This window comes from Dromiciops gliroides, chromosome 2 (genome assembly GCF_019393635.1).
Source record: "Dromiciops gliroides isolate mDroGli1 chromosome 2, mDroGli1.pri, whole genome shotgun sequence".
In the NCBI taxonomy this organism is placed as follows: Eukaryota; Metazoa; Chordata; class Mammalia; order Microbiotheria; family Microbiotheriidae; genus Dromiciops; species Dromiciops gliroides.
Genome location: NC_057862.1, coordinates 217,377,462 through 217,402,243, shown reverse-complemented (window position 1 = coordinate 217,402,243; position 24,782 = coordinate 217,377,462). Strand labels below are relative to the sequence as shown.

Here is a 24,782-nt window from a genome sequence, read left to right as displayed (position 1 = left end):
ACCTAGAATTTGTAAATGATGAAAATCACAGTCTGGGTTCACATTAGAACATTGGTACCATATTGACTACCTGCCAGACATCTATAGCTGAATGTCCCTTGGCATTTCAAACTCAACATGTTTAAAATGGAGCTAATCATCTCCCATTCCTAAACCTCTTCCTCCTCCAAACACCCCTATTCTTTTTTTTTTAATTTTTTTTTAATTTTTAGTGAGGCAATTGGGGTTAAGTGACTTGCCCAGGGTCACACAGCTAGTTAAGTGTTAAGTGTCTGAGGCCAGATTTGAACTCAGGTACTCCTGACTCCAGGGCCGGTGCTCTATCCACTGCGCCACCTTGCTGCCCCCAAACACCCCTATTCTTGATGAGGGCGCTGTTATTGTCCTAATAACTCAGGTTTAGAATCTTGTAGTCTTGACTCTTGTCTCTCCTCTGGCCCCCATATCCAATCTGTGGCTTCATCTTATCTGCTGCCACTGAACCTCTTGCAGGTATCCCTTTCTCTCATAAGACCACTAGCCTAGTTCTAGTCCTCACCATCTTTTATCTGGTCTACTGTTAATAACCTTTAAAAAATTTATGTCTTTTGTTTTATTCTATCACTTAAAATTTCCCCATAAGCCATACCTTTCCCCACTCCCAGAGGGCCATCCCTTATAACAAAAAAATTATAATAGCATTTTAATTGGTCGTTCTGTTTTCATTTTCTCCTCTCTCCTATCCATCCTCCGCCAAAGAGCTGCCAAAATAATCTTTTTAAAGCATAGGTCTGACCATGTCACACCCTGCTCAAAAAATCTTTGGGGAATCCTGATTGTCAACAGGATAGAGTACAAACTCTTCAGCCTGTAATTTAAGGCCAAACAGAATCTGGCTTCAATTTACCTTTCCATACTATTCTCCTTCATGAATTCTATGTTGCATCCAAACAAGTCTTCAAGTTGCTTTTTCTAAAACTCAACACTTTCTCCTCCCATCTCTAAATCTTACGACAGGTTTGTCTCCTGGCACATACCCCTTCCTCACCTCTTACTTTGAGTACTGTTCTCTTCCTTGAAGGCTCAGCTCCTACAAAAGAGCCTGTCCTGAACCCTCTACCCTGCGTTAGTGCTAACCAATCTGGTCCCAGGAAGATTTTGTATTTATTAACCTGTGTACACTTCTCCTAGAAGAATGTAAGATTCTTGAGAGCAGCAATTACATCGTTTTTTTTTTTTTTTTTGCCTTAGTGTTCCTCATTGCTTGGCACTAGGCCTAGGATAATCATAATAATAGGCACTTAATGAATACTTATGGAAGTAAAGGCATGTAGATCCATATAAATTTATTAGAGATCTAGGAAATGAAGTGCATGGGTCTCAAATCCATGTATATGTATATGTATATGTATATGTATATGTATATGTATATGTATATGTATATGTATATGTATATGTATATGTATATGTATATGTATGGGGATATGTATATTAAATTTTATATGTATATATACCTGTTTTTGAAGATGACTACTTAGAATAATTTCCATGACGCTTCGCTATAAATCTCTTATTTGTTCTTAGTTCCACTCCTTGGAGATAGCTCTCCTGTTCTCCATAACGTATCTCTTCTCTGGGATCAATAATCCTTGTTCCTTTATTGATTTTTCATATGACATGATTTCAAATCCCCTCAGCACCCTTTGGGATACTCTCCAGTTTAATATTTTATCTACTGATAGATTGTTGTTTTTTTGTCCTTCATTTTTTTTTTTTTTGCGGGGCAATGGAGGTTAAGTGACTTGCCCAGGGTCACACAGCTAGTAAGTGTCAAGTGTCTGAGGCTGGATTTGAACTCAGGTCCTCCTGAATCCAGGGCCGGTGCTTTATCCACTGCGTCACCTAGCTGCCCCTGTCCTTCATTCTCAAAGAGGACCTTAACATTGGATAATGTGATGACTCAAAGTGAATTGGAATTAAGTGAGGGAGAGCTGTGCAAAGTCATCAGCCTCACTCTCTCCTCCAGAGGCATCTGGGTCCAGTGGCAAGACACACATCAGGATGACTGGAGATGGTCCTGGATGTTTGAGGCAATCAGGGTTAAGTGACTTGCGCAGGGTCACACAGCTAGTAAATGTCTGAGGTCACATTTGAACTCAGGTCCTCCTGATTCTAGGGCCAGCACTCTATCCACTGTGCCACCTAGCTGCCCGACTGATAGATTAGAACTGAATTGAACCCAGTACTCCAGAATGATTCCAAACAATGCAGTGGATGGCAGGTTTCTTGCACAGTGATGTTTTATGCTGGAGGAATGATTGTTTGGATATATCTTCCTCATTCTGGACATTATTTCTAGCGATACTAGAATTCATTCTTTTGGCCCTTTAAAATGATCTGAGTATAGCATATTCAGTAGTAAATTCTTCAGTGATACTTTTTTTTTGTTTTGTTTTGGGGTTTTTTTGTGTGTGGGGGGCAATGGGGGTTAAGTGACTTGCCCAGGGTCACACAGCTAGTTAGTGTTAAGTGTCTGAGGTCAGATTTGAACTCAGGTTGTCCTGAATCCAGGGCCAGTGCTTTATCCACTGTGCCACCTAGCTGCCCCCAGTGATACTTTTTAATGTATTAGAATGATTTCTTCTCATATGGTAGGAGGAGAGAGGCAATGATTCCATCTATACATACTTCTCCCTTTCAGGCCCTGTACCACTTTTTCAGAAAAGATCCAAGAAAAGGAATTGTTCCTAAGTTCTGGCTCCAAGGAGAAAATGCTAAAATTGTTCCTTCAAGACAAGAGTTTTGAAGAAAAGAACATCAAATCTTTTTAGAAAAGTACTTATTCACTAGCCCTGGATGGGAGGGCCTGAGTTCAAATCCGGCCTCGGACACTTGACACTTAAGTGGCTGTGTGACCCTGGGCAAGTCACTTAACCCTCATTGCCCTGCCTCCCCCCCCCAAAGTGCTTCTTTTTAATCATTTGTGGGGAGAGGGAAATAGAGTCAGTGCTGCTTTGGATTATCCAAAAACTAGATGAAACTTTATAAATTGTTTTAAATACATAAACTGGGTATTCATTCAAGAAATCATTTAATTTCATTGTTTCAAGTCAGAGACAACAATCCTGTAAAACAAGGTTCTTAACCATGGATCCATAGTTAACTAAAGGATCTGTGAATAGATTTGGGGGGGGGTGTCCATAAACTTGGAGGCTAATTTCACTTAACTTTAGTATGTCCTTCAATTACTTCAGTGATTCTGAGGGGTCCATAGGCTTCACCAGACTGGCAAAGGGGCCCATGACACACAAAAAGGTCGAGTATCCCTGGGCTTTAGTTCAAAGGGTACCCAGAAGCAATGTTTGTGTCTTTTTCTGTTATAAGAATTGTACTGCACTTGAAAATCCCTTTCCAAGCTGTAGCAGTTAAAAAGTCCAATTCTAGGGGCAGCTAGGTGGCGCAGTGGATAAAGCACTGGCCTTGGATTCAGGAGGGCCTGAGTTCAAATTCAGCCTCAGACACTTGACATTTAACTAGCTATGTGACCGTGGGCAAGTCACTTAACCCTCATTGCCCTGCAAAAAAAAAAAAAAAAGTCCAATTCTCCCTTTACAGAAATGGACTGCTTCTTAGTGTGATTGTCCATTTTTGTCATTTTTTTTTTCAGGGCAATGGGAGTTAAGTGACTTGCCCAGGGTCACATAGCTGGTAAGTGTCAAGTGTCTGAGGCCAGATTTGAACTCAGATACTCCTGAATCCAGGGCTGGTGCTCTATCCACTGCGCCACCTAGCTGCCCCCTGTCATTTTTTTTAAATTAAATTTTTATTAATTTTTGCCATCACCTAATTTTCCCTGGTACAACTTTCCCTCCCACAAAGCTATCCCGTAGAACAAGTAACTTTTTTTTTTAAAGAAAAAAGAAAAAGGGGAAAACATCAAAAATGACCAATATGATGAAATCTTTCTTTCCTTTTTATTAAAAGCCTATGTGAGGGCAGCTAGGTGGCACAGTGGATAGAGCACCGGCCCTGGATTCAGAAGGACCTGAGTTCAAATCCAGTCTCAGACACTTAACAGTTACTAGCTGTGTGACCCTGGGCAAGTCACTTAATCCCAATTGCCTCACCAAAAAAAAAAAAAAAAAGCCTATGTGTGGGCAGCTAAGTAGTACAGTGGATAGAGCACCAGCCCTGGATTCAGGAGGACCTGAGTTCAAATCTGGCCTCAGACACTTGACACTTACAAGCTGTGTGACCCTGGGCAAGTCACTTAACCTCAATTGCCTCACCAAGAAACCCCACAAAAACAAACAAAAACAAAAACCTATGTGGGGGGCAGTCGGGAGGCACAGTGTTTAGAGCACCAGGCCTAGAGTCCAAAGGACTTGAGTTAAAATTTGGTCTCAGACACTTACTAGCTGTGTGACCCTGAACAAGTCACTTAACCTCGATTGCCTATACCCCCCCCCAAAAAAAAAACCCCAAACAACCCATGTGATCCACTGGTTATCTATTGCTGCCAGAATTCCAGAAAGACACTCACTATTCTGGGTGGGCTCTCTATGGCACAGGGACAGGGGGCAAAGAGGTGCCGACATTGCATAGGACATGCATTATTGGAGAGAATATACCAATGAGATCACAGATTCGGTGGCACTTTGATTTCCCATTGCTTTGTTTCCTTTTCTCCCCCCTCTCTGGAGCAGAGGTTGCGGGTACACAATTGTGTTATTTCTTAGAGAGCAGAGGGAAACAGAAACCAAGAAAGGCAGTCTCTAGAAGGCCAGAAGACCCAAGAGAGCAGGTTACACACACACAAATACACATAATGACCATAGAGCGAGGACCGGGAAACCTCCTGTCTAGATTTTCCAAAAGGAAGAAAATTGGTAAATTGCTTAAAATACTCAAACTGGGCAGCCATCCAAAATTGGATTTTTAAATACACTACAATTTTACCATTCAAATGAGTGTCATCTTCCAAAGTAACTGCCTGGGCTGGTGACATATTTATTCTGATAGTTGTTCAGAGCATTTTCAGAAATCCTCTTTGGAACCATTGTCAGAACCCCTCATGAGCCTCACAAGAAAATGGCCTCATTACTCTGCACGATTAATCTGGCAATTCATCAGGAACTCTTGTCCCATTGTTTTGGAATGTTCAGAAAAAAATCTTTCATTGTTACTTAACTTTTCATGTTTTCATAGCTCATTTGTCCTAGGAATAAAGGTTTTAAAGCTCAGGCATGGAGTTCTTACCCTTTTTTTGTCATGGATTCCTTTAACGGTCTGGTTAAGCCTCTGGACTCCTTAGCAGATATTTTTAAATGCATAAAATAAAATAGGATTGCAAAGGAAGTCAACTATATTAAAATATAGTGATCAAAATATTAAATTTACAGACACTAGGTTAAGAACCTCTGCTGTAGGGGGATGTCCCCTGATAACGTTTGCACTTTACTCAGTATAAGGGGTTCAGTGAATATATTTGTTATTCCTTTCTGACCAATAGGAAGGGTTAAGGGTCGAGGAAGTATATACTTTTTTTTTTTTAAGAACCCCTTATTCATCAGAGCTGGCTTTGGATGATCTTGGGCTATTTCCAAAAATCTAATCTTACCCGCCAAAAGATCACGATTAGGCACTGTGAAAGACATTTGAAAGAATTTACTGCAGGTTAAGTCCATAAAGGTATCTCTGAAGACTTCAAGTGTCCAAAGAACATGGTGTGGCAGGACACAGATGGTTTTTCCAAATGACAGCTCTGGGGTGGGGGATGACAACATAATGTGGATATATAAATCCTGGTGTCTGGGATAAAATCAATGTGTTGCTTTATATCACCTTGGGTTTGAAGGTATTTGCACACACATGGCATTTAAGAAAACTGGGGTGGGGGGGGAAAGGCAGCCAACCTTCTCCTTTATATGGTAATTAGATATCTTATAACCTGCCATTTTAATATTCATCCCCTTTATTCCTATATACTCTATTGGTCCTTGAGCAGGGAATAGCACTGGTGGTACTCTAGTGATAACAGGTAGGGCATAATGGCAGTGGATGAAATTTCTGGGCCTATGGTTTCATACAGCATTAGCAACCAAAATGGACTAATTGAGGATTACTCTGCATTAATAACTAATCCATTTTGACCTTTAATTCTAGATGATTTCCAAGGTAGGATAGGGAAATCTTATGATAAATAGGGTACTGGTGGGCTGAAGTCTGAGGAATACATGCAAGCCTTATGTATACCTTGTTGGTGGTTGCTTACTCTTGCCTCAGTTGCTTTATCCGAACAGTAAATGGGAAGATTCTTATGTTATATTCCATGAGATTAGGATAGGCCCGGCATGGATTGGGTATCACATGTAAGGTTTAGGCGCTAAAGGTGGACTACAAAAACAAGCAGACGCCCTAAAGCAGGTAAGAAATATAAATTATTTTACTGCTCAACATTTACATATTGAGAGTCAGTACACACAATACTACTATTTTTTTCTTCAATTGATGCAACTCAGTAATTTTTATTGCAACTGGAAGACAATACATCACAGAAACTTTATGGTAGATTTGGGGAAAAGTGTTATTTACAATAATTGATGAAATAGTTTGTCTTTGGCAATATGATTACACATCAAGAAAATGTAAAATGCAGGTATGTATGCCTCTAAATCAACGCCATCTCATTCCCTAAAGTTCAGTTGCTTGCTCTTGCCTTCGGACTGCTCATTTAGGTAACACAAAAATACAATTTAACATTACTTTTCCTTCCTCCATCATGGTTCTCATTTTCTATTCATGATATTGGCAGTTTCGTACAACAAAATACAAGGAAAAAAATTGGCTTTTGAAAAGTTACTTCTCAACTAAAATTAATTTGGCCAGGTTAGGTTATTGGCCAGTGGAGATCAACTGACCCCTAAGCATCGATCCTAAACCTCTCAGTCATTTGATTGCTTTATCACTTTTTTTCCTCTTTGTTAAAACAAACAAACAAAAACTAAACAGAATCAGAGTAGAAAAAAGTACAAGTGTGTAATGTTTTCTAGACACACAAATACTTTTTTCCTCTCAATATTTTTACCATGGCAGTTAAAGTAGTGAGTGTGAATGACACAGATGTGAAATTGGTTACTGAATGCTAGACAACATGACCTTAAATAAATGGCCTTCACATACATACTTGAGAAGTGTTCCAGGTTTAAATAACTGAAAGCGAGCTCAGTTTCAATCTATAAGAAGGGATTGGGGATTTCAGGCCACAGTAATAAAAAAGGATGAAATATGATTGCTAGGTATGATAGCTCAACCATATCGAAGTCATTGTGAATCCAATATGGAATATCAATTACTTTGCAAAAGGCAGAGAAGGCCATTCTCCACCTGTTGCAAATGCAATACAGTGGGGGGAAAAATACAACACTGTTCATATTTTTCCAAATAAATATTCTTGGTTTCAATGATCACGAAGACAACAACAAAGAGGAAGGCTACTTGTTAGCACGGTAAGTCAGAAGTGATCTTAACATCTCTGATTTTCAAATGCGCAACAACAAGGATGCAGCACCATAGACACATCAGGTTTGGACTTTTAAGAGTTGTTTTGTTTTTCTTTATTCTGTTTTCCTTATCCTTCCCTTAATTTTTGGTCAGTGAAATTAGCACTTATTGTCAAAACATGGAAGAATCGCAATGTTGAGTATACTATTAATGATAAAGCAACCCAGTTGACAAGTCTGTGCTTAATTCAAGAATAAACCAGTATGAGGGAAGAATAGAAAGGAAAAAAAACAAAAAGGAAAATAACCACCAACCTTGGTGGGTGCTTGCTCCAAGGAAGAGGGAATTAACAGATGGATTCACAAAAGTATACAGAACATTGAATGTTATGTGTAAATCCTTGCAAAACTCCAGCTTGAAACAGAAACTACACACACAATGCATATACTTTTGATTTACATGTTACGAAGGAAAAAAAGACATTGTTACGACATTGTTGTAGCTGTGCTAACTGCAATAGAAACCAAACAATTTCAGAGTTTGGCAGGTAACTAAAAGAGGGTTATCACTTAGGTTATATAGCAAAAAAGTGTTGATGTCTATCATCTATAGTAGTATAAATAATAAAAAAGTATTATTTAAATTAGATCACAGTGCTGGATTATGTGCATAACAGTGTTTGATAGATAACTGGAGGGCTGTGAACTATGATACTGGGGATTTAACAGTCAACACTGATAATGCGGGTATGGTCAAGAGGAGGATGTGTGTGGTCCAAAGGGTCTTTTGGTGGCAAAATCTAGAAGATTAAACAAGTTGCTTGTCTACCCCCCCCCCAAAAAATTATATTGTAATATCTGGGCAGCTGTGATCCACCACAAAGAAACCATTGCTATTCTGAATGAGGTGAAGTGGGTTAAAAAAAAAAAAAACCCAACAAAACAAAACAACACATATGTAATCGAATTCCATATTCTAAATTCTTCTCATCAGGTCACTTGTGAGTAACTTCTGGTTACCTTTCTATTCAGTCCATTCAGTGAGTGGCTTGAAAGCCCATGAATACAGTGTGGGAATAACATACACTTTATTTTTCAGACTTATGTTTGACATCACTTGGACACTGGTTAGTCCTTGTGTATAGCAGGACTTGGGGGGCAGGGGGAAGGAGAAGAGGGCATAGAGTGGGAAAAGTCATCAAAAGGATTTCCTCTCTAGAAGCTCCAGTCATTTGTAGCTCAGTTTCCTCAATCCCATTCAAGACATGCCTGGCTTTTCACCAGGAAGTGCTTTGTTAATAACTATTCTAGCCCCAAATACATGAATTTGTGTTAGAAAAGATAAAGGACTTTAGGTCCAGGCCTGTTACAGATCTCTTTCACGTTTAATTATGTAGCTTTCCAAATACCTTAAAAGAATTGCCATGACTGGATCAGGTCAAAAATCTTTCACAGTTTTCTTAGCTGGGGGTTTCTTGCCGGGGTGTGGGGGGCTGGAGGGGGCACCAGTGCAACAAAGATTTGCTAACTTCCTATATAAGTAACTGGACCAAGGACCTCCTGGAAATTTAAAGATCTGTTGGGGTGGGGAGGGAGAAGTTATGGAAGGCTATGGATAGGGCAGGAAGGGGAATCAATTCCCCTTTCTGAGTACTGAGGAAAGGTTAAATGACATCTAATAGAATTTTAAAAAGTCTACACGTACATCATTTAAGAACAAAAAAATCTAAAGATATTTTCTTAAACGTGTCAGAGCCAATAATATTTGATTTTAGGTTACAGAGTATGTTCCAGGCCACTTAAGGAAGCTTTAAATGCTGCTGAAATATAACTTAACCACTGGTGCCACCTCAGTCCAAAAGACCAGTTATGAAAACACAATGAAAAACACTTCCTAATGGTGAGTCGGGAAGTTTATTAGGACAAACTAATAAGTAAATGGGTATTGGAAGTTTAATGATCATAAGTACAGGAGTCTTAGGCCTAAAGTGGATTGTTTATGCAAAATATTCTTTCACAAAAAGGGCTTTGCTTAAATGTTTTTGACTGCATTGCATGTCTCTTGTCCTTCTGCCTTCATTGACCAAGCTGTCCTTCAACTAGGTAAATTATAAACAGCACTCTCTGCTGCCCTCTTCTCTCTCCCCATTTCCAGCCCCAGGTTCATTACTGAAAAAAATCATTTAAAATGTTCAATGTAATTGCTTTTCTGGGAAGTTGGCCCTAAGAGCTACTAGCAAGAGTAAGAAAGCATGAGGTGAAAGGTGAATTTTACAATGTTCTGCATAGAGTGTTCCATGCTTATCTTTTTTGGCCCCAGGCAAGTGACTCTTCTCTATGCTAAAAGTGCAGGTAGGTAGGTCGGGGGAATGTGGTAGATGTAGATTACTAGATGTTAATGAAGTTTGGAAGTGTCTCTCACATTTGTAAAGTGGAAAAGATGGACCGACGTGGTCTAAACCACAGTAAAGTCAGGTACATTTGAAAGAGGTTAGACCCAAAGAACAGTAATTAAATGGTTGGATGCCAGTTTGGAAGGCAGTTTGTCTATTAGAGTGTCTTAGGGGTGGGTTCACCCCAGTGACTTGGATAAAAGTCTTAGATGGAATACAGACCAACTTGCAGATCACACAAAACTCAGAGGGCTGGTTGGCACACTGGATGGCGGTATCGGGAGCCCAGGAGATCCGAAAGGCTAGGGCATAGATTTGAAAATTAATGAGATGAAATTTATTGGGGGAACATGTAAAGAAAGTCTTAATATGGCTTCAAAAAATTAACTTCCCAAGTTCAAAAATGGGTCAGGTATGATCAGACAGCAATTAATCTGAAAAAGATTTAAGGATTTAAGGAGACAGTAAGCTCCGTGATTGAACAGAGGGATACTGTAGCCAAACAAAACAAAACTAAACAAAAACCCTGATATGATTATGTGCTACATTTAGAGAGGTCTCGTCTAGGACAAAGGAAGGGAGAATCCCAGTGCATTTTGCCCTGGTCAGACCCTATCTGGAGAATTGTGCTCAGTTTTGGGGTGCCACGTTTTAAGAACATGAACATGATGGAGAATATCCAGAGGAGGGTGACCAGGATAGTGAAGGGAGTTGAAGATCATGCCACATGAGGATCATTGGGATGGAACTGGGGAAAAGACCAGAGGGGGACAGGTGGAGATTAAACTTGGCCGCAGAGGGCAGAATGAGAGGCAAAGGAAAGTAGGAGAGACACATTTCTGGTTGTTGGAAGGAAAATCTTCCTTATAATTACAGCTACTGTTGAAAGGGCTTTTTCAAGAGATAGTGGGTTCCACCATCATAGTGGTCTTCATGGAAAAGCTGAATGACCTAGTTTCAGGTTTGGTACAGAGGAGACACTCAGCCTAGTATGAGTTGGGCAGAATGGCCTTAGAGGCCCCCTCCAATTCAAATTCTGTGTTGACTCGTTGGTCATGCACAATGCCGTAAGCTTCAAAACAAAGAGGAGAAGAAAGAGCCCCTGCTAAAGTTGCCCCCAACAAAGTGAGACTTGGGAAAAATGACACTTGGAAAGTTGCTGATTGAGGTATTTAAGCAAAAGAGTGGTTGTTCAAGAGTAAAGAATACAACACTTAAGAAGAAGATCTGTTTCTCAAAGGGATCAAAACAAGAAATTGCATGATACAGTTTATGCTTTTCTAAAAAGGGTCGTTGCTCATTTAATAGTCAAATGATCAGGAACTACTTACAGGTACTTAGTAGAAGGAACAACACCCTGCCAGAATCAGGCTAGCATTAGTTCTGCAGAATAGGTATTAAATATGAGTTAGAAGGAGAAAGGCTGGGGTGGGGAATCTCTTCTATTAATCTGCAGGGATTGTGGGGCAGGAAACAATGACAAGATAGTTGGAAGAAGAACTCAAGAGTCTTTCTGCCTTTGGGTGACCTACTTCATGGTGCAAGGGATCTTAGGTGAACCTGAGTGAACAGAATGCTTCCATTTCTGTCCCCATTCACCCAGACAGAAAGTACTCGTGCTTGTTTCAGTGACAAAATCTTGCCTGAGTAATGATGCTGAATCAGCAAAAGATGAATTCAGGCTCAATTAACTGGTTCTACCTGGGACAGATTTATAAAACAAAGAGTCCCCTCTTCACTGAATTAGAGGAAAACAATTTTGTGGTGTAGGCCAATCAGTTTTTCTTTGATTTAAAGGCCTTCTATCCTTCACCAAACACCAGCAGATGTATCTGAACCCCTTGCATAAGCCTTCCGTTTCTTAATCAAAATTACCCACTAAGTCCTTCTATATTGGGCGGTAAGTGGTTTGTTTTAATTTCAATTCACTGGGTAGGTGTGTGTGTGTGTGTGTGTGGCACAAGTTGGGGGAATCAGATCTTTCTGTTCTTAGCTTTTCAGGTTTTTGAAAGGAGAAAAAACCCAAGATCTTCTGGGCATAGATGCATTTTTTAAATAAATGAAAAACGAGGGGTTTCTGCTTTTCACTAGGTTGTCCTATTATACTGTATCCTCGTAATTCAGATGATTTTAGGACAAGATTCTAGAGTGCTGAAGGAAATGGAGACCAGGGCCTTCCTCTCCTTCCCTTTTAAATTCTATTGTTACTGGAAAATATCAAGGGAGTAGCATTTCTACCACTTGTGTCACTTTCTCCTGAACCTTGTACCGTATCTCACACCATCATCAGATAAGGCCTGTTAGCAATTTCTTCTTCCTCCTTAGGGGCAAATTTGCATAATTATTCACTGCCATCTCTCCCAGAACCAAATCATCATGATTTTTCCAGTTTCAGCTTCCCATTATTCTCTTGATTCTATCATACACACTCACTACTAAATTTGCCCTCAAATTATTGCGTCATGTTAGACATGTACAGACAAATAGAAAGGACACACTTTTTTTTAAACAGAGAAGTCAGGGTGGGGGGAGAAGGGGGCTGAATGTTCAGACAAGGCAGTATAGTTCAACCATCCAAGCCCTACCAGAGCGTGGAGTTTATTTATATATATATTTATATATATTGCAGAGTAAATTCCCCAACAGTCAGTGTTTGTCCCTGAAGAAGGTTAAACCTTAAACACCTGCTTCAAAAAAATCAAAAATAAAACAAAACAAAACAAACAAACAAAAAACCCAACAACAACAACAACAAAAAAAAAAACAAAACAAAAAAACAAAAAAACAACCAACTGGAACAAAAAACAAAAAACTTCTAAGCCTAAAGGCTTAAAAATTAGAGGCATAGCCTTTTCTCTATTTTCTATATTTATATGAAAATAATTCATGCTTCATGCTAAATACATTATTTACCTTACAAGAACTTTGTTATCTTTGAATAAAAAAAGTTTTTTTTGTTTGTTTTTTTGTTTTTGTTTTTTTTGTGTGATTTCTTGTTTTGTTTTCCTCAAAGGAATCCATGCACTGTGGATCAGATATTCTTGCTGGCTACTACACTGGGTGAATCTGGAAATCAATGATTTTTGCACAGATGAATCCTGACTGACATTAACTGCAAACTCCTTTTTGAGGGCATCTTAGGAGTTCTTTTTGGTAGATTTTATTTTCTTGTCCACCAATATGCCTTGAAAACAATTTTTTTTAACATATCATAATACTAATGGCAGGTTTTGTAGCTTTTAAATTTTTTTAAAACTAGATCAAATATTTTTGATCCACAGAAAAAGATCTGTATCATTATTTCCTTCCTTAATATCTACTGTAATTTCTTAGACTTGATTGCTTTTCACTCAGGCAGTTAAGAAGACATAGTTTGTTTTCTGCATTATTGTCATTTTTTTTTTTTGTACGCTGTGCCAATCTTCGGGTTTATGGCTTCTGAATTTACTATAGAAGACAGAATTCAATGATTAGCGAGATCTCTAACAATTTGCCCTATTTCTTCTCATTATTTACCAAGACCCATTACATACACAGTTCAGTTTCGACCACTTAAAAAAGGCATCAGTCTTTACATTTCCAAGCCAAGGGGTATGTAAAAGCAGGAAACAACTGTGCCTAACATGGGGCAATTCCAGACTTGAAACAGGCATCACCACTGGAACCCACAGTGCCCCAGGCTGGTTCCTGGTTGTGTCAATACCAAAGGGCTTCCTGCTTTCCCCAAATCTCCTTAATTCCCATCCAACTCATTAACCCAATCATGTGAGCATTTTAATTTCTTAATCCTAGGGACTGGGCCTGACCAATGACTGATCTGTGTACATCTCCTCTAGGTGCCAAATTGTACTTCCATTGCATTAATGTGGGAGTCATGGCATAGTCAACCATGTATTTCTGACAAGCTGGAGAAAGCAATGTAAATTTTGGCTTTTACGGTTTTGTCTTCAGATAATGAAAAGCTTTTGTAAAACAGCTGAGTGTCAATGAGTTCTATGGCTTCAATCTCCTTTAAAAATAAAAAAATCTTAAGGGTCCAAAAAAAAAAAAATTAAACCAAACCAAAAGGGAAAAAAAATTGCTGATATTGCCACAAATCATTAGAATTCTCCTGACGTGCTGAAACAAAATTTTTTTTAGTTAAGTTCAAAACAAATCAGCGATTTGTTTTTTAATTTTTTGTGGTTTCCTTTTGCTCTTTCTGCCCCTTTGCCGTCCGATTGGTGATGTTGTTCAAGCAGGATCGGATTCCCGCTAAGTGTAAGAGAGACCCGGCTGCTTCCTTCATCTCCTCATCATCACTCTCAGGGGGCTTCTCTGTGCGTCGCTTTTTAAGGGGCAGCGTGTCACTAGGAACTTTCCTCACCTTGGCTAAGTGCTGCCTTTTCTTGTGCTGGGATGCATACCCGCTGTCGGCTAAAGAATCCTTGGTCTCCTTTCTGGGATGCTTCCTGTCATCTTCCTCCGTTTCACTATAGCTCTCCTGACTCTGGAAGCTGATCTCACTGCCCTCGCTGCCCTCGCGGCTGCCCTTGTTAGCAAACTCGTAATGGTCATCAGCAGAGGAGGAAGAAATGGAGTCACTGGCAGGGGAGGTGCTCCTGGGGTTGGAAGATTTGGCACTACTGTAATTGTGATCTTCCTTTGGGTCACCGCTAACAACCGGGGAGCCACAGGACTGCTCACTCTCTGTCCGCATCCGACAACTGGTCATGCCATTCCTGAGGAAAAAAGAGAAGAAGGTATGGCATCAAAACAGAGCCAGAAAAAAACACCCCACTACATTTTTGCTTGTGACTATTGAAAAAAACATCAAATTGTGATCAAGTCATTCAAGATTAAGCCTGCTAACTAGGCATGGGTGTACTTGAAAGAAAATCGGAACTACTATGGTAGGAAGTAGAGCTGGTGTGAAGAAATGGTTGCCAATACCAAATGCCTCAATGATCCACATTTATCTTCCATCAATGATACTTTCATCCAGTGTGGATAACTATGGAGCCCAAACAATACTTTTCTGGCAGTGGTGGAAACTCCATTTATTATCTTAAATAAGTTTTAAAAATTAGGCTATTGTCCCATTCCATGAATCAGCAAAGATTATGGAATCAGAAAGCGTCTCATGTTGGCATGGATGGAGGGTAAAGGAGGCAGACTCTTTTGTCAGGGCATTACCTACAGAAGAAAGAGTCATGGTGTTTTTTGCCAGGAGATTAAATATAAGGTCAGGGATGGAGAGGCTAGCTACTAGGATGCTCATTTGTGAAGGCTAATTGACTTCTCTCCCATTTGATCCTTAGGTGGCACATATCAGGTTCCCAAGTCACCTAGGGGACATTTTCCTCATCTGTAAAACAGGAGTAGTGGTTTCTAATAGATTAGGGATTTAGAAACCATTCTTAGCTCATGGACTGTATAAAAACAGGTGGTGGGCTCAATGCATGATTATAGTTTACATGATTGCTAAGATACCTTCCTAGTTTTAACTATCTCTATAATGCTCTCTATATATCCAGCCCTAGTCTCTCTCCTGAGTTCCAGCCCTAAATCACCAACTTCCTGGTAGACATTTCTCAGTGAATATCTCAAACTCAACCATGTTTAAAATAGAACTCATTCTTTTCCCCCCCTAAAACACACCTCTTTCTTCCTAGTGTCCCTATGAAACCATTGCCCTTTCAGGTGTCAAAGTCTACAATGCTTGGAGTCATCTTCAATTTCTCACTGTTTCTGACCAGCCATCTCCTCACTATTTTCAACAGACTACCAAGGCTTGTCTATTATGACTCCATAGCATTTCTGACATCCATTCCCTTTCTCTCTATTAATACGGTCACACCCATAGGTCAGGCTTTTCTTGATCTATCATCTGCTATAGTATCTGATTAATCAATCAAACCACACACATTAAGGCATTTACTATGTGCTAGGTTATGGGATTCCAAAGACTAAAGTAAAAACATTCTCTGTCTTCGAGCATCTTAAAGTCTAACCAGGAAAAAGGCAACACATTCATAGATAGAATATAAAAAAATAATTCAGGGGGAAAGTACTAGTAGCTATGGGGATCAGGAAAGGACTCATGTAGAAGGTGGCACCTATGCTGAATCTTGAAGGGAACAAGGCCTCCTGAGGGTTAGAGGTAAGGAGTGAGTGCATCCCAGGCTTGAGGAGATAGACAAGGCAAAGGCGGAGAGGTGGGAGAATGTCTCCTGTGAGGAACAGGAAGGACAGTCTGTAGTGTATGTGAATGGGAATAATTAACAATAAGGCAGCTGGAAAGGTAGAAGGGCACAAGGTTGTGCCAGGCTTTAAATATCAAAGAGAGGAGTTTATATTTGATCTTAGAGGTAACACAGAAACACTGGTATGGGCTGAGTTGCAAGACGGCACATTAGGAAAATCACTTAGGCAACTTTGTGAAGGACAGATTGGAAAGGGGAAAAGACTTGGAGAAGGGAGACCAATCAGGACGCCACTACAAAGTATACAAATGATGAGGGATGCTAGCTGTGAGAAATAAGAAGAAGGGGATGAATGTGAGTGAGGTAGAAATGATGAGATTTGGCAGTGGAACAGCTGAGTAAACAAGTCTCTCTTCTTTATAATCCATCCTTCACTCAGTTGCCAAACTGATATTTCTGAAAACATAAGTATGATCATATAGCTGGCTTAATTAAAAAAAAAAGTTCCAGTGGCTCCTCACCTGGGATAAAACACAAGCTTCTCTATTTGGTGTTCAAAGCTCTTTGTAATCTGGCTCCAAATACCTTTTCAGGATGATTACACATTATTTCCCTTAAACACCCCCTCACAGCATCTACCTTTCAGGGTTGTGGTAAGGATGAAATGAGATGATATTTTATTTTTTTATTTAAAAAACTTTTTTGGTGAGGCAATTGGGATTAAGTAACTTGCCCAGGGTCACACAGCTAGTGTCAAGTGTCTGAGGCTGGATTTGAACTCAGGTCCTCCTGACTCCAGGACCAGTGATCCATCTACTGTGCCACCTAGCTGCCCCTGAGATGATATTTTTAAAATGCTTAGTACAGTTCCTGACACATAGTAGGTGCTTAATAAATGCTTATTCTCTTCCCTTCCCCAACTTCCTGGACTTTGTATTCCAATCAAAATAACCTATTATTTTTTCTATATAACATTTCCCACTTCTGTGATTTGCACAGGTTGTGTTCCATGCCTGGAAGGCTCTTCTTCCTTATTATCAGCTCATAGAATCCCTATCTTCCTTCAAAGCCAAGCTCAACTGACACCTCCTCAAAGAGGCTTACTAGAATGCTGCCCCCCATTACTACCAAAGCTCCAAAATGACTATCTATTGACCATATGCTTTGTATAAACTTCTGTGTCTGTGTTGGTTCCCTGGAGAGACCACAGGTCTAAAGACAGGGAATGCTTCATTTCTGTCTTCCTATGCCCAGAGTCTAGCCGAGTGCCCAGAACCTAGCAGGCTCTGACACTTTTATCAAATGATGGACTTTTGAGGGAATCCTGGTGATAGGTGGGACTTCTTTCATGAAGGGCTATGAAAAAGGGAACTGTTTGGGCATCATTCTCTTTCATCAATGAACACTTCTATTAGTCCTTTTGGCATGATCATAGGATATAATTATTTTAGTAAAGAATGGTTGGGAGAGGGGCAGCTAGGTGGCGCAGTGGATAGAGCACCGGCCTTGGATTCAGGAGGACCTGAGTTCAAATCCGGCCTCAGACACTTAACACTTATTAGCTGTGTGACCCTGGGCAAGTCACTTAACCCCAATTGCCTCACTTAAAAAAAAAAAAAAAAAAGAATGGTTGGGAGATAGGGCATGCTGGTTAAGTGACTATTTTGGGGTAAGTGGGCATTCCTGTGCCCACATTGCCAATTTCCAATAAATTAGAATATAATTAACATGAAAATCCCAACGAATGTAATTTAATCTTCAAATATTCAGATGGGACATCGGATCTTGCCTCAGGGTCATCATGATGAACATTCATTATCACTCCATAGTCCTGTGGGGAAAATTCTAGTTTCTTGAGCTTTGGGGATATTTGGATGCTGGATAAAAGGGAACATACTGTTCGAAAAAGAGCCAAAAGCAGATGCATACTCTGGGTCAGCAATGGAGCCACCCTGATTCACTGACCTACACAGTATTGACTTAATAAAACCTCAGTGGCTTAAACAAGAGAATGCACTTCCCCTCCCAAACTTGTGCTGACCCTAAAGACCTGTGAGTGTGAGAAAGAACCTTGAAATATGTGGGTTTTCAACCTTAAGTGACAGTAATCTCACTGACTCAGACATCACTGGGGAAATGTGCTCTTTGGAACTAAGGTTCTGAGATAAATGGAGTTTGATTATTCCTTCCTCCCTCAAAAGTCTAAAACTTAAAAATTTTTAATGTCTGAGGATAGAAATACTGTTATAATGTAGAATCCCCTTTCCCTGTCTTCTAAAACTAAGTGTGGCAAAATCTCAGCCATTGAGAGTTGGGAGGAGGGGATAGAAAGAAAGAGGAGAGGAAGGAAATAGACAGAGAGAGAGAGAGAGAGAGAGAGAGAGAGAGAGAGAGAGAGAGAGAGAGAGAGAGAGAGAGATATGGATGGGGAAGAGACAAGTAGAGAGACAGAGAGAAAGGAAGACAGACAGAGAAAGGGGGATGGGGGCAGGGAGACAGAGTAACAGAGAGAAGCATGGAGAAGAGAAACAGAAAAACAAGGAAAGAGAGAGGGGAAGAGAAGGGGAGGAAGAGGAAAAGAGAAGGAGACAGAAAGAGACAGAAATACGGATGGGGAAGAGACAAGGTGAGAAAGAGACAACAGGAGAGACAGAGAAAGACAGAAGGGGGAAACAGAGGAAAGAGAAAGACAGAGAGACAGGGAAAGGGAGAGAGACAGAGAGCATCAGAACTTTTAATACTTACTAGTTGTATAATCTAGGGGAATATAATAACGGTAGTAGTAGTACTAGTAGTAGACATAGCTAGCATTTATATAGTGATTTACAGTTTACAAAGTGCTTTATAATCTCATTTGATTCTCACAAATGCCCTGGGCAGTAGATACAACTGTTATTCCCATTTTACATTTAAGAAAATTGACACTAAACTGAATGACTGATTTGGGATGAGATCCTGGCAGCTGGTGGGATTCGTTCCATAAAAAGGTATAAAAATTAACCTGAGCCTCAATTTTCTTATGGGTAAAATGAAAAAAGATAATATATTCCTTAGAGGGTTGTAGTAAAGAGAGTACTTAAAGAGAAGTAATTATCATGATAACATATATGGTCATATCTTCTGGATAGATAAGGATTAATCACTTAGGTCCTGAAACATTTTAAAAACATCTTAAGTTGTTTTGAAAGAAAGTCTTTCTAAAATGCATCATATGCTTTTTTATTATGACCCAACAACTTTTCAAAAATGAGTCAGGGTTGTCATTATAACACATGAAGAACAATACACAACAAATGCTACCCCAAATTGGTCAACTATGCTAACCAGCATGCCTTTAGCATACTGACTTAGCATGATACCCTCAAAGGCTACTGAGATTCAGTGCAGGCCAATGGACTGTAGGTTGGAGGGATCTAAGAAATGCCTATTCCAAGATTTTTCTTCTTAAAAATGAGGAAACTGAGGCCCAGAAAGGTTAAATCATTTGCCCAAAGTCACAAATGAAGATGGGAAATAGCTTGGCCAAGATTGGAACCCAGGTCCTTTGACTCCATATCCAGTATCCAAAGACTCCTGGTGATGGCTGATTTTCTGTCCTTTGTTAGTTTTCCTATGTGTCAATATTTCTATTTTATTGTTGTTGTTCAGTCATTTTAAGTCATGTCCAACTCTCCTTGACCCCATTTGGTGTTTTCTTGGTAAAGGTATTAGAGTGGTTTGCCATTTCCTTCCTCAGCTCATTTGACAGATGAGGAAACTGAGGCAAACAGGGTTAAGTGACTTACCCAGGGTCACACAGTTATTAAGGGTCCAGAGACACATCTGAACTCAGGAAGATGCATCTTCCTGATTGTAAACCCAGTGCTCTATCTACAGCACCACCTAGCTGCCCCAAGATTTCTATAGGCATTTGGCCAACTAGAGTGTTCCTTTTCTTCCACACAACATATTGGGTGTGTAGTCTTTTGCTCTCCTCAGTGGTTCTCACTGAGGTCGGGTATTTTGAGACTGCCCTCTTACATTTGGCTGGCAAAGAAGTTAAAAAAGAAATCCTAACTAATTCTGAGTCCTGAGCCATATCACAAATAGTTTCTACTAAGCGATGGAAGCTTCCATTTGGTACAGGAAAATGATATTACATCTGGTGTTAGAGAAGCTGGGTTCACTCCCAGCTCTGCTACTAGCTACTTGTATAAAGATTTCAGTTTTCTTGGCTGTAAAATGACAGGGCTAACCTGGATGAGGAGTATCGAACACGGTATGGGAGTGCAGCCAAATGGGATTAAAATGTAACTGGGAAATAGTTAACAAAATAAAGATATAACACAACATACATAGGTAATACATTTTAAAACTATGTCAATATGTGGCTCTTAGAGACCCTCCTGTGCAGATCAGTGGGCCCCAGTCCTATCTGCACTTGACACCATTGGACCAGATGACCTTAAAGGTCACTTCTAGCTCTAAGTCTTTGATCTGAATTTACTACCTTCTAGATTGTTACCATGAATCAAGAGGTACTTCTGCATGCCTCATCAGGGGATTTCTTATCTTGGGGCCAATGGGCTTGATTCCCCGTATTTTAATGCCAAAGGTGGACTGCCACACCTATTGCACAAGTATCAAAGAGGTAGTAATGAGTACCCGAAGCAACATAGCCTGGGGAGAATAGCAAGGGAAAGGGCTACAGATTTGGAGTTAGAAGGTCATTAAAAGCCATTTAGGGGCAGCTAGGTGGCGCAGTGGATAGAGCACTGGCCCTGGAGTCAGAAGGACCTGAGTTCAAATCCGGCCTCAGACACTTAACACTTACTAGCTGTGTGGCCCTGGGCAAGTCACTTAACCCCAAATGCCTCACTAAAAAAAAAAAAAAAAGCCATTTAGTCTAATGTTCTTGTTTAACAGATGAGGAAACTGAGGCCCAGAGCTAACAGGATCATAGATTTTGAACCAGAAGGGATCACAGAAAACATCTAGTTTAACAACCCCATTTTTATAGATGAGGAAACCAGGGGCCAAGGAATTAAGTCACTTGCCCAAGGTCACAGATAGTCAATAACCAAAAGAACACTGTATATAGTGACAGCAATATTGTTTTAAGAATGACCTTGAATGGGGCAGCTAGGTGGCGCTGTGGATAAAGCACTGGCCCTGGATTCAGGAGTACCTGAGTTCAAATCTGGCTTCAGACTCTTGACACTTACTAGCTGGGTGACCCTGGGCAAGTCACTTAACCCCCATTGCCCCGCAAAAAAAAAAAATGACCTTGAATGACTAAATCATTTTGACTATTATAAATGCCCAAATTAACTATAAGGGATATACGAAGAAAGACACTATCTGTACCCAGAGAAAGAACTGATAAATAGAAGCATGTATAGAATAACTTTACATGTGTGTGCACATACACATATATGTACACACATATATACATGTATGTGTGTAGTTATGCATACACATATACACACCTACTTGTGTCTAATGGTAGCCATGGGGGAAGGAGGGGAAAACATAGAAATTTAGATGATAACTGTTTTGTATTTAAAAGGAGTAAGTTATACATAGTTTCATGTGCAACCATCTTTTCTATTTTACCATGTTATGGAAATGTTTGTTTTATTCCATCAATTAAAAAAATAAGCATTTAAAAAACCAGACAAAAATTTGCTAAGCCCTTACTATGTGCCAGTCACTGTGCTAAGCACTAGGGATACAAAAAGAGGCAGGGTAGTTCCTGCCCTCAAAGAACTCATAAAAACATCTGAGTTCAGGTTGAACCCAGGTGGGCCTTCTGACTTCAAAGTCAATACTCTTCTCATAAGGAACCTCTCTTCCCCTCTTCCTATGGTTATACATACAAGTTTGTGCTAAAAATCCCTGCCAGTTAAAAAGCTACTGAGCTACCACAAATAAACAAGTATCCTTTATTTTCAGGACATCATTATAAGCATAAAATACTGCAACAGTCTTTCACAGGGAGACAGAATGGCACAGCAGACAGAACGTTGGTCTCAGAGGCAGGAAGACCCTGGGTTCAGACACTGCATCCAAGACATCCTTTGGACCTGGACAATTCCTTGAACCTCTTGGTGGTCCAGGCCATTCTCCCAAGACTGTAACTTTGAGCACTGCTGCTGATATGATTAAAGGGAATCTCTTCACGGCTCATTATTAAAGCCAATGAAATCACAGGCCCAGATCATGCTACCAAAGGAGGGCCACAGTGGCCACCTCAGGCCACTTAAGAGGTCCCAGAATGCCGTCTTTTTAATTTAAAAGTTCGTACACCTACTTTCTTCTTTCCTCTCTCCCTCCACTGCCTGAGGTCGCTTCTTGCTGTTTTTTCTCAGGGTGCCTCCAGCAGCTCCCACCCCACTTTTAACCTACTGTGGGCTGAGAAACCTGATAAGCAGGCTTGTCAGAACAGGGTGCAAAGAGTGAACAGGCTCATGCTTTGTGAGGGCTTGGAAGACTCACCCCAATGAGTCAAATACATGGGTTTTAGTGCACAGACTTTTGAGACAGCTATTTTGGCTCCTTAGAACCTCTCCCTTTTCCCCACGCACCCCCCTTTTTTGTTTTGTTTTGTTTTTTTGGTTGGGCAATGAGGGTTAAGTGACTTGCCCAATGTCACACAGCTAATAAGTGTCAAGTGTCTGAGGCTGGATTTGAACTCAGGTACTCCTGAATCCAGGGACAGTGCTCTATCCACTGTGCCACCTGGCCGCCCCCCCCTCACCCCCCTTTTTTTGGGGGGGGGGGCGGACGGGGAGGTTCTTCGTGGTTCATGGCTGTGTTTCAGAGTAGCCAAGACTGGATAGGTGAGGTGCAAGCAGGCTGTGAAGTCAACAAGCTCTGGCAGTTTTAGCAAAGGTTAATGAAAATGGAGGGTTCTTGTACTCATTTTTTCCTGTTAGAAGTTAAGGTTCTTGAGAATAGGGATGGTTTCTTTTTTTTTTTTTTTTTTATACTTACCTAGCATTATGCCTGATCCATAGTAAAAAGGTATAGTAAGGGGGGCGGCTAGGTGGCACAGTGGATAAAGCACCGGCCCTGGATTCAGGAGTTCCTGAGTTCAAATCCAGCCTCAGACACTTGACACTTACTGGCTGTGTTGGCCCTGGGCAAGTCACTTAACCCCCATTGCCCCACAAAAAAAAAAAAAAAAAGGGTATAGTTATCCCTTCCACATCTTGAAAGTTAGAGGCACAGCACTGCTCCCCCTACCACCTCCCCATAATCTGGAAAATTCGTGTAAAATTTTTTAGCCCTCTCTCTTTTTTTTTTTTTTGGTGGGGCAATGAGGGTTAAGTGCTCAGGGTCACACAGCTAGTAAGTGTCAAGTATCTGAGGCTGGATTTGAACTCAGGTCCTCCTGAATCCAGGGCTGGTGTTTTATCTACTGCACCATCTAGCTGCCCTTAGCCTTCTATTTGTACTAGAGAAGAAGTCTGAATTTTTTATTTTTCTTTTATGGGGTATTTACAGTCCCTTATTGCAAAATTTATTTATGATATTAAAAGGTATTGTGCAATACTATACATATATTTTATGCATTTCTGAGTTCCTAAACCTTTTCTGTATCATTTGCTGGCTTTCACATGGCTGCAGCTTCTGTAAAATTCCCCCCAATTCCCATTTAATTTCTTATGCTTACCCACAATATAGCAAAACTGTGATGGGTTAAGTTGTTATGTGGAAGGTTTAATAAATAATTTGTTGACTGGTTTTTTGCCTGTGCACTGATCTATTTTAGTTTTCCTATGTGTCAATGTTTCTATTTTTTTTGTTGTTCAGTCATTTAAGTCATGTCTGATTCTTCTTGCCTCAATTTGGTGTTTTCTTGGTAGAGATACTAGAGCGGTTTGCCATTTCCTTCTCCAGGTCATTTGAGAAAACTGAAGCAAACAGGGTTAAGTGACTTGCCCAAGGTCACACAGGGGATTTTGTCACTTAAATACTAAGAAAGTAACAGGGGGGAAAAAGTTGCATAAAACAAGAACGAAAACCTACTTGCAGCTGAGGAAGCCACGCAATTCTGGGCGTTTTAAGAAGCTTTCTATATCCCTCCTGAATTGTCATTCATGCTTTGGGGTCAAAGTTTAAGTAGATGACCTCCAAGGGTCTATGACTGAAGAGTAGTAAGACCAGACCTTCCATTGTGTGAATGAGCAGCCTGGAATGTGTACCAACTTTGTGTCTGAATGTATTAAGCTGGTTTTTCATTTTTGGTTTGTTTTAAATACAAAAGGCACACAACAGTACTGGATAATGTTTCTGCTAAAAGAGGCCTACAAACACATCTATTGGGTCTCATTTTCTCATTTTCTCGATGAAGAAACTGAAGGCAAGAAGAAGTGGGGAAGTGACTGGCCTCGGCTGTCAAGGACAGGTCCAGAGGAAACTCAAGTTGCGGCTTTTAGATTTCCTCACCTGCCAGGGAAGGAGGATTACTGCTATCACCAAAGTAGGAACGCACCATCTCTAATGCCAATATTTCAAGCTTCAAAAAACGTGCTTGCAATGATAGAACTTCAGTGAAGGGAAATAAGATAGAAAAAGTCTACTTCTCCTACTTAATAGCACTGACTGTTCTCTAGATTTTAGCATGGGCTTATAAAGCCATAAATTACATATGGAACGCAGCAGGAAGAGACAAGCTCCTTCAATTATTAATAACTCGGTGCAAAGTCATTCATGATTGTGCAAGCCAGCTGCATTTA

The 24,782-nt window shown here is 40.2% G+C and overlaps 1 protein-coding gene across 4 annotated transcripts in view; it reads right to left on the bottom strand.

Annotated features, from left to right (window-relative positions):
* Positions 1 to 12,875: 12,875 nt before the first annotated feature.
* Positions 12,876 to 24,782, bottom strand: part of FOXN3 (forkhead box N3) — a 526,444-nt gene continuing 514,537 nt past the window's right edge. For all 4 annotated transcript variants that reach the window (XM_043981748.1, XM_043981751.1, XM_043981750.1 and 1 more), the window contains one exon: positions 12,876 to 14,595. In XM_043981748.1, coding sequence (XP_043837683.1) covers positions 14,046 to 14,595 — 550 coding nt within the window. In that variant the 3' untranslated portion in view covers positions 12,876 to 14,045. The remainder of the gene's footprint in view (positions 14,596 to 24,782) is intronic.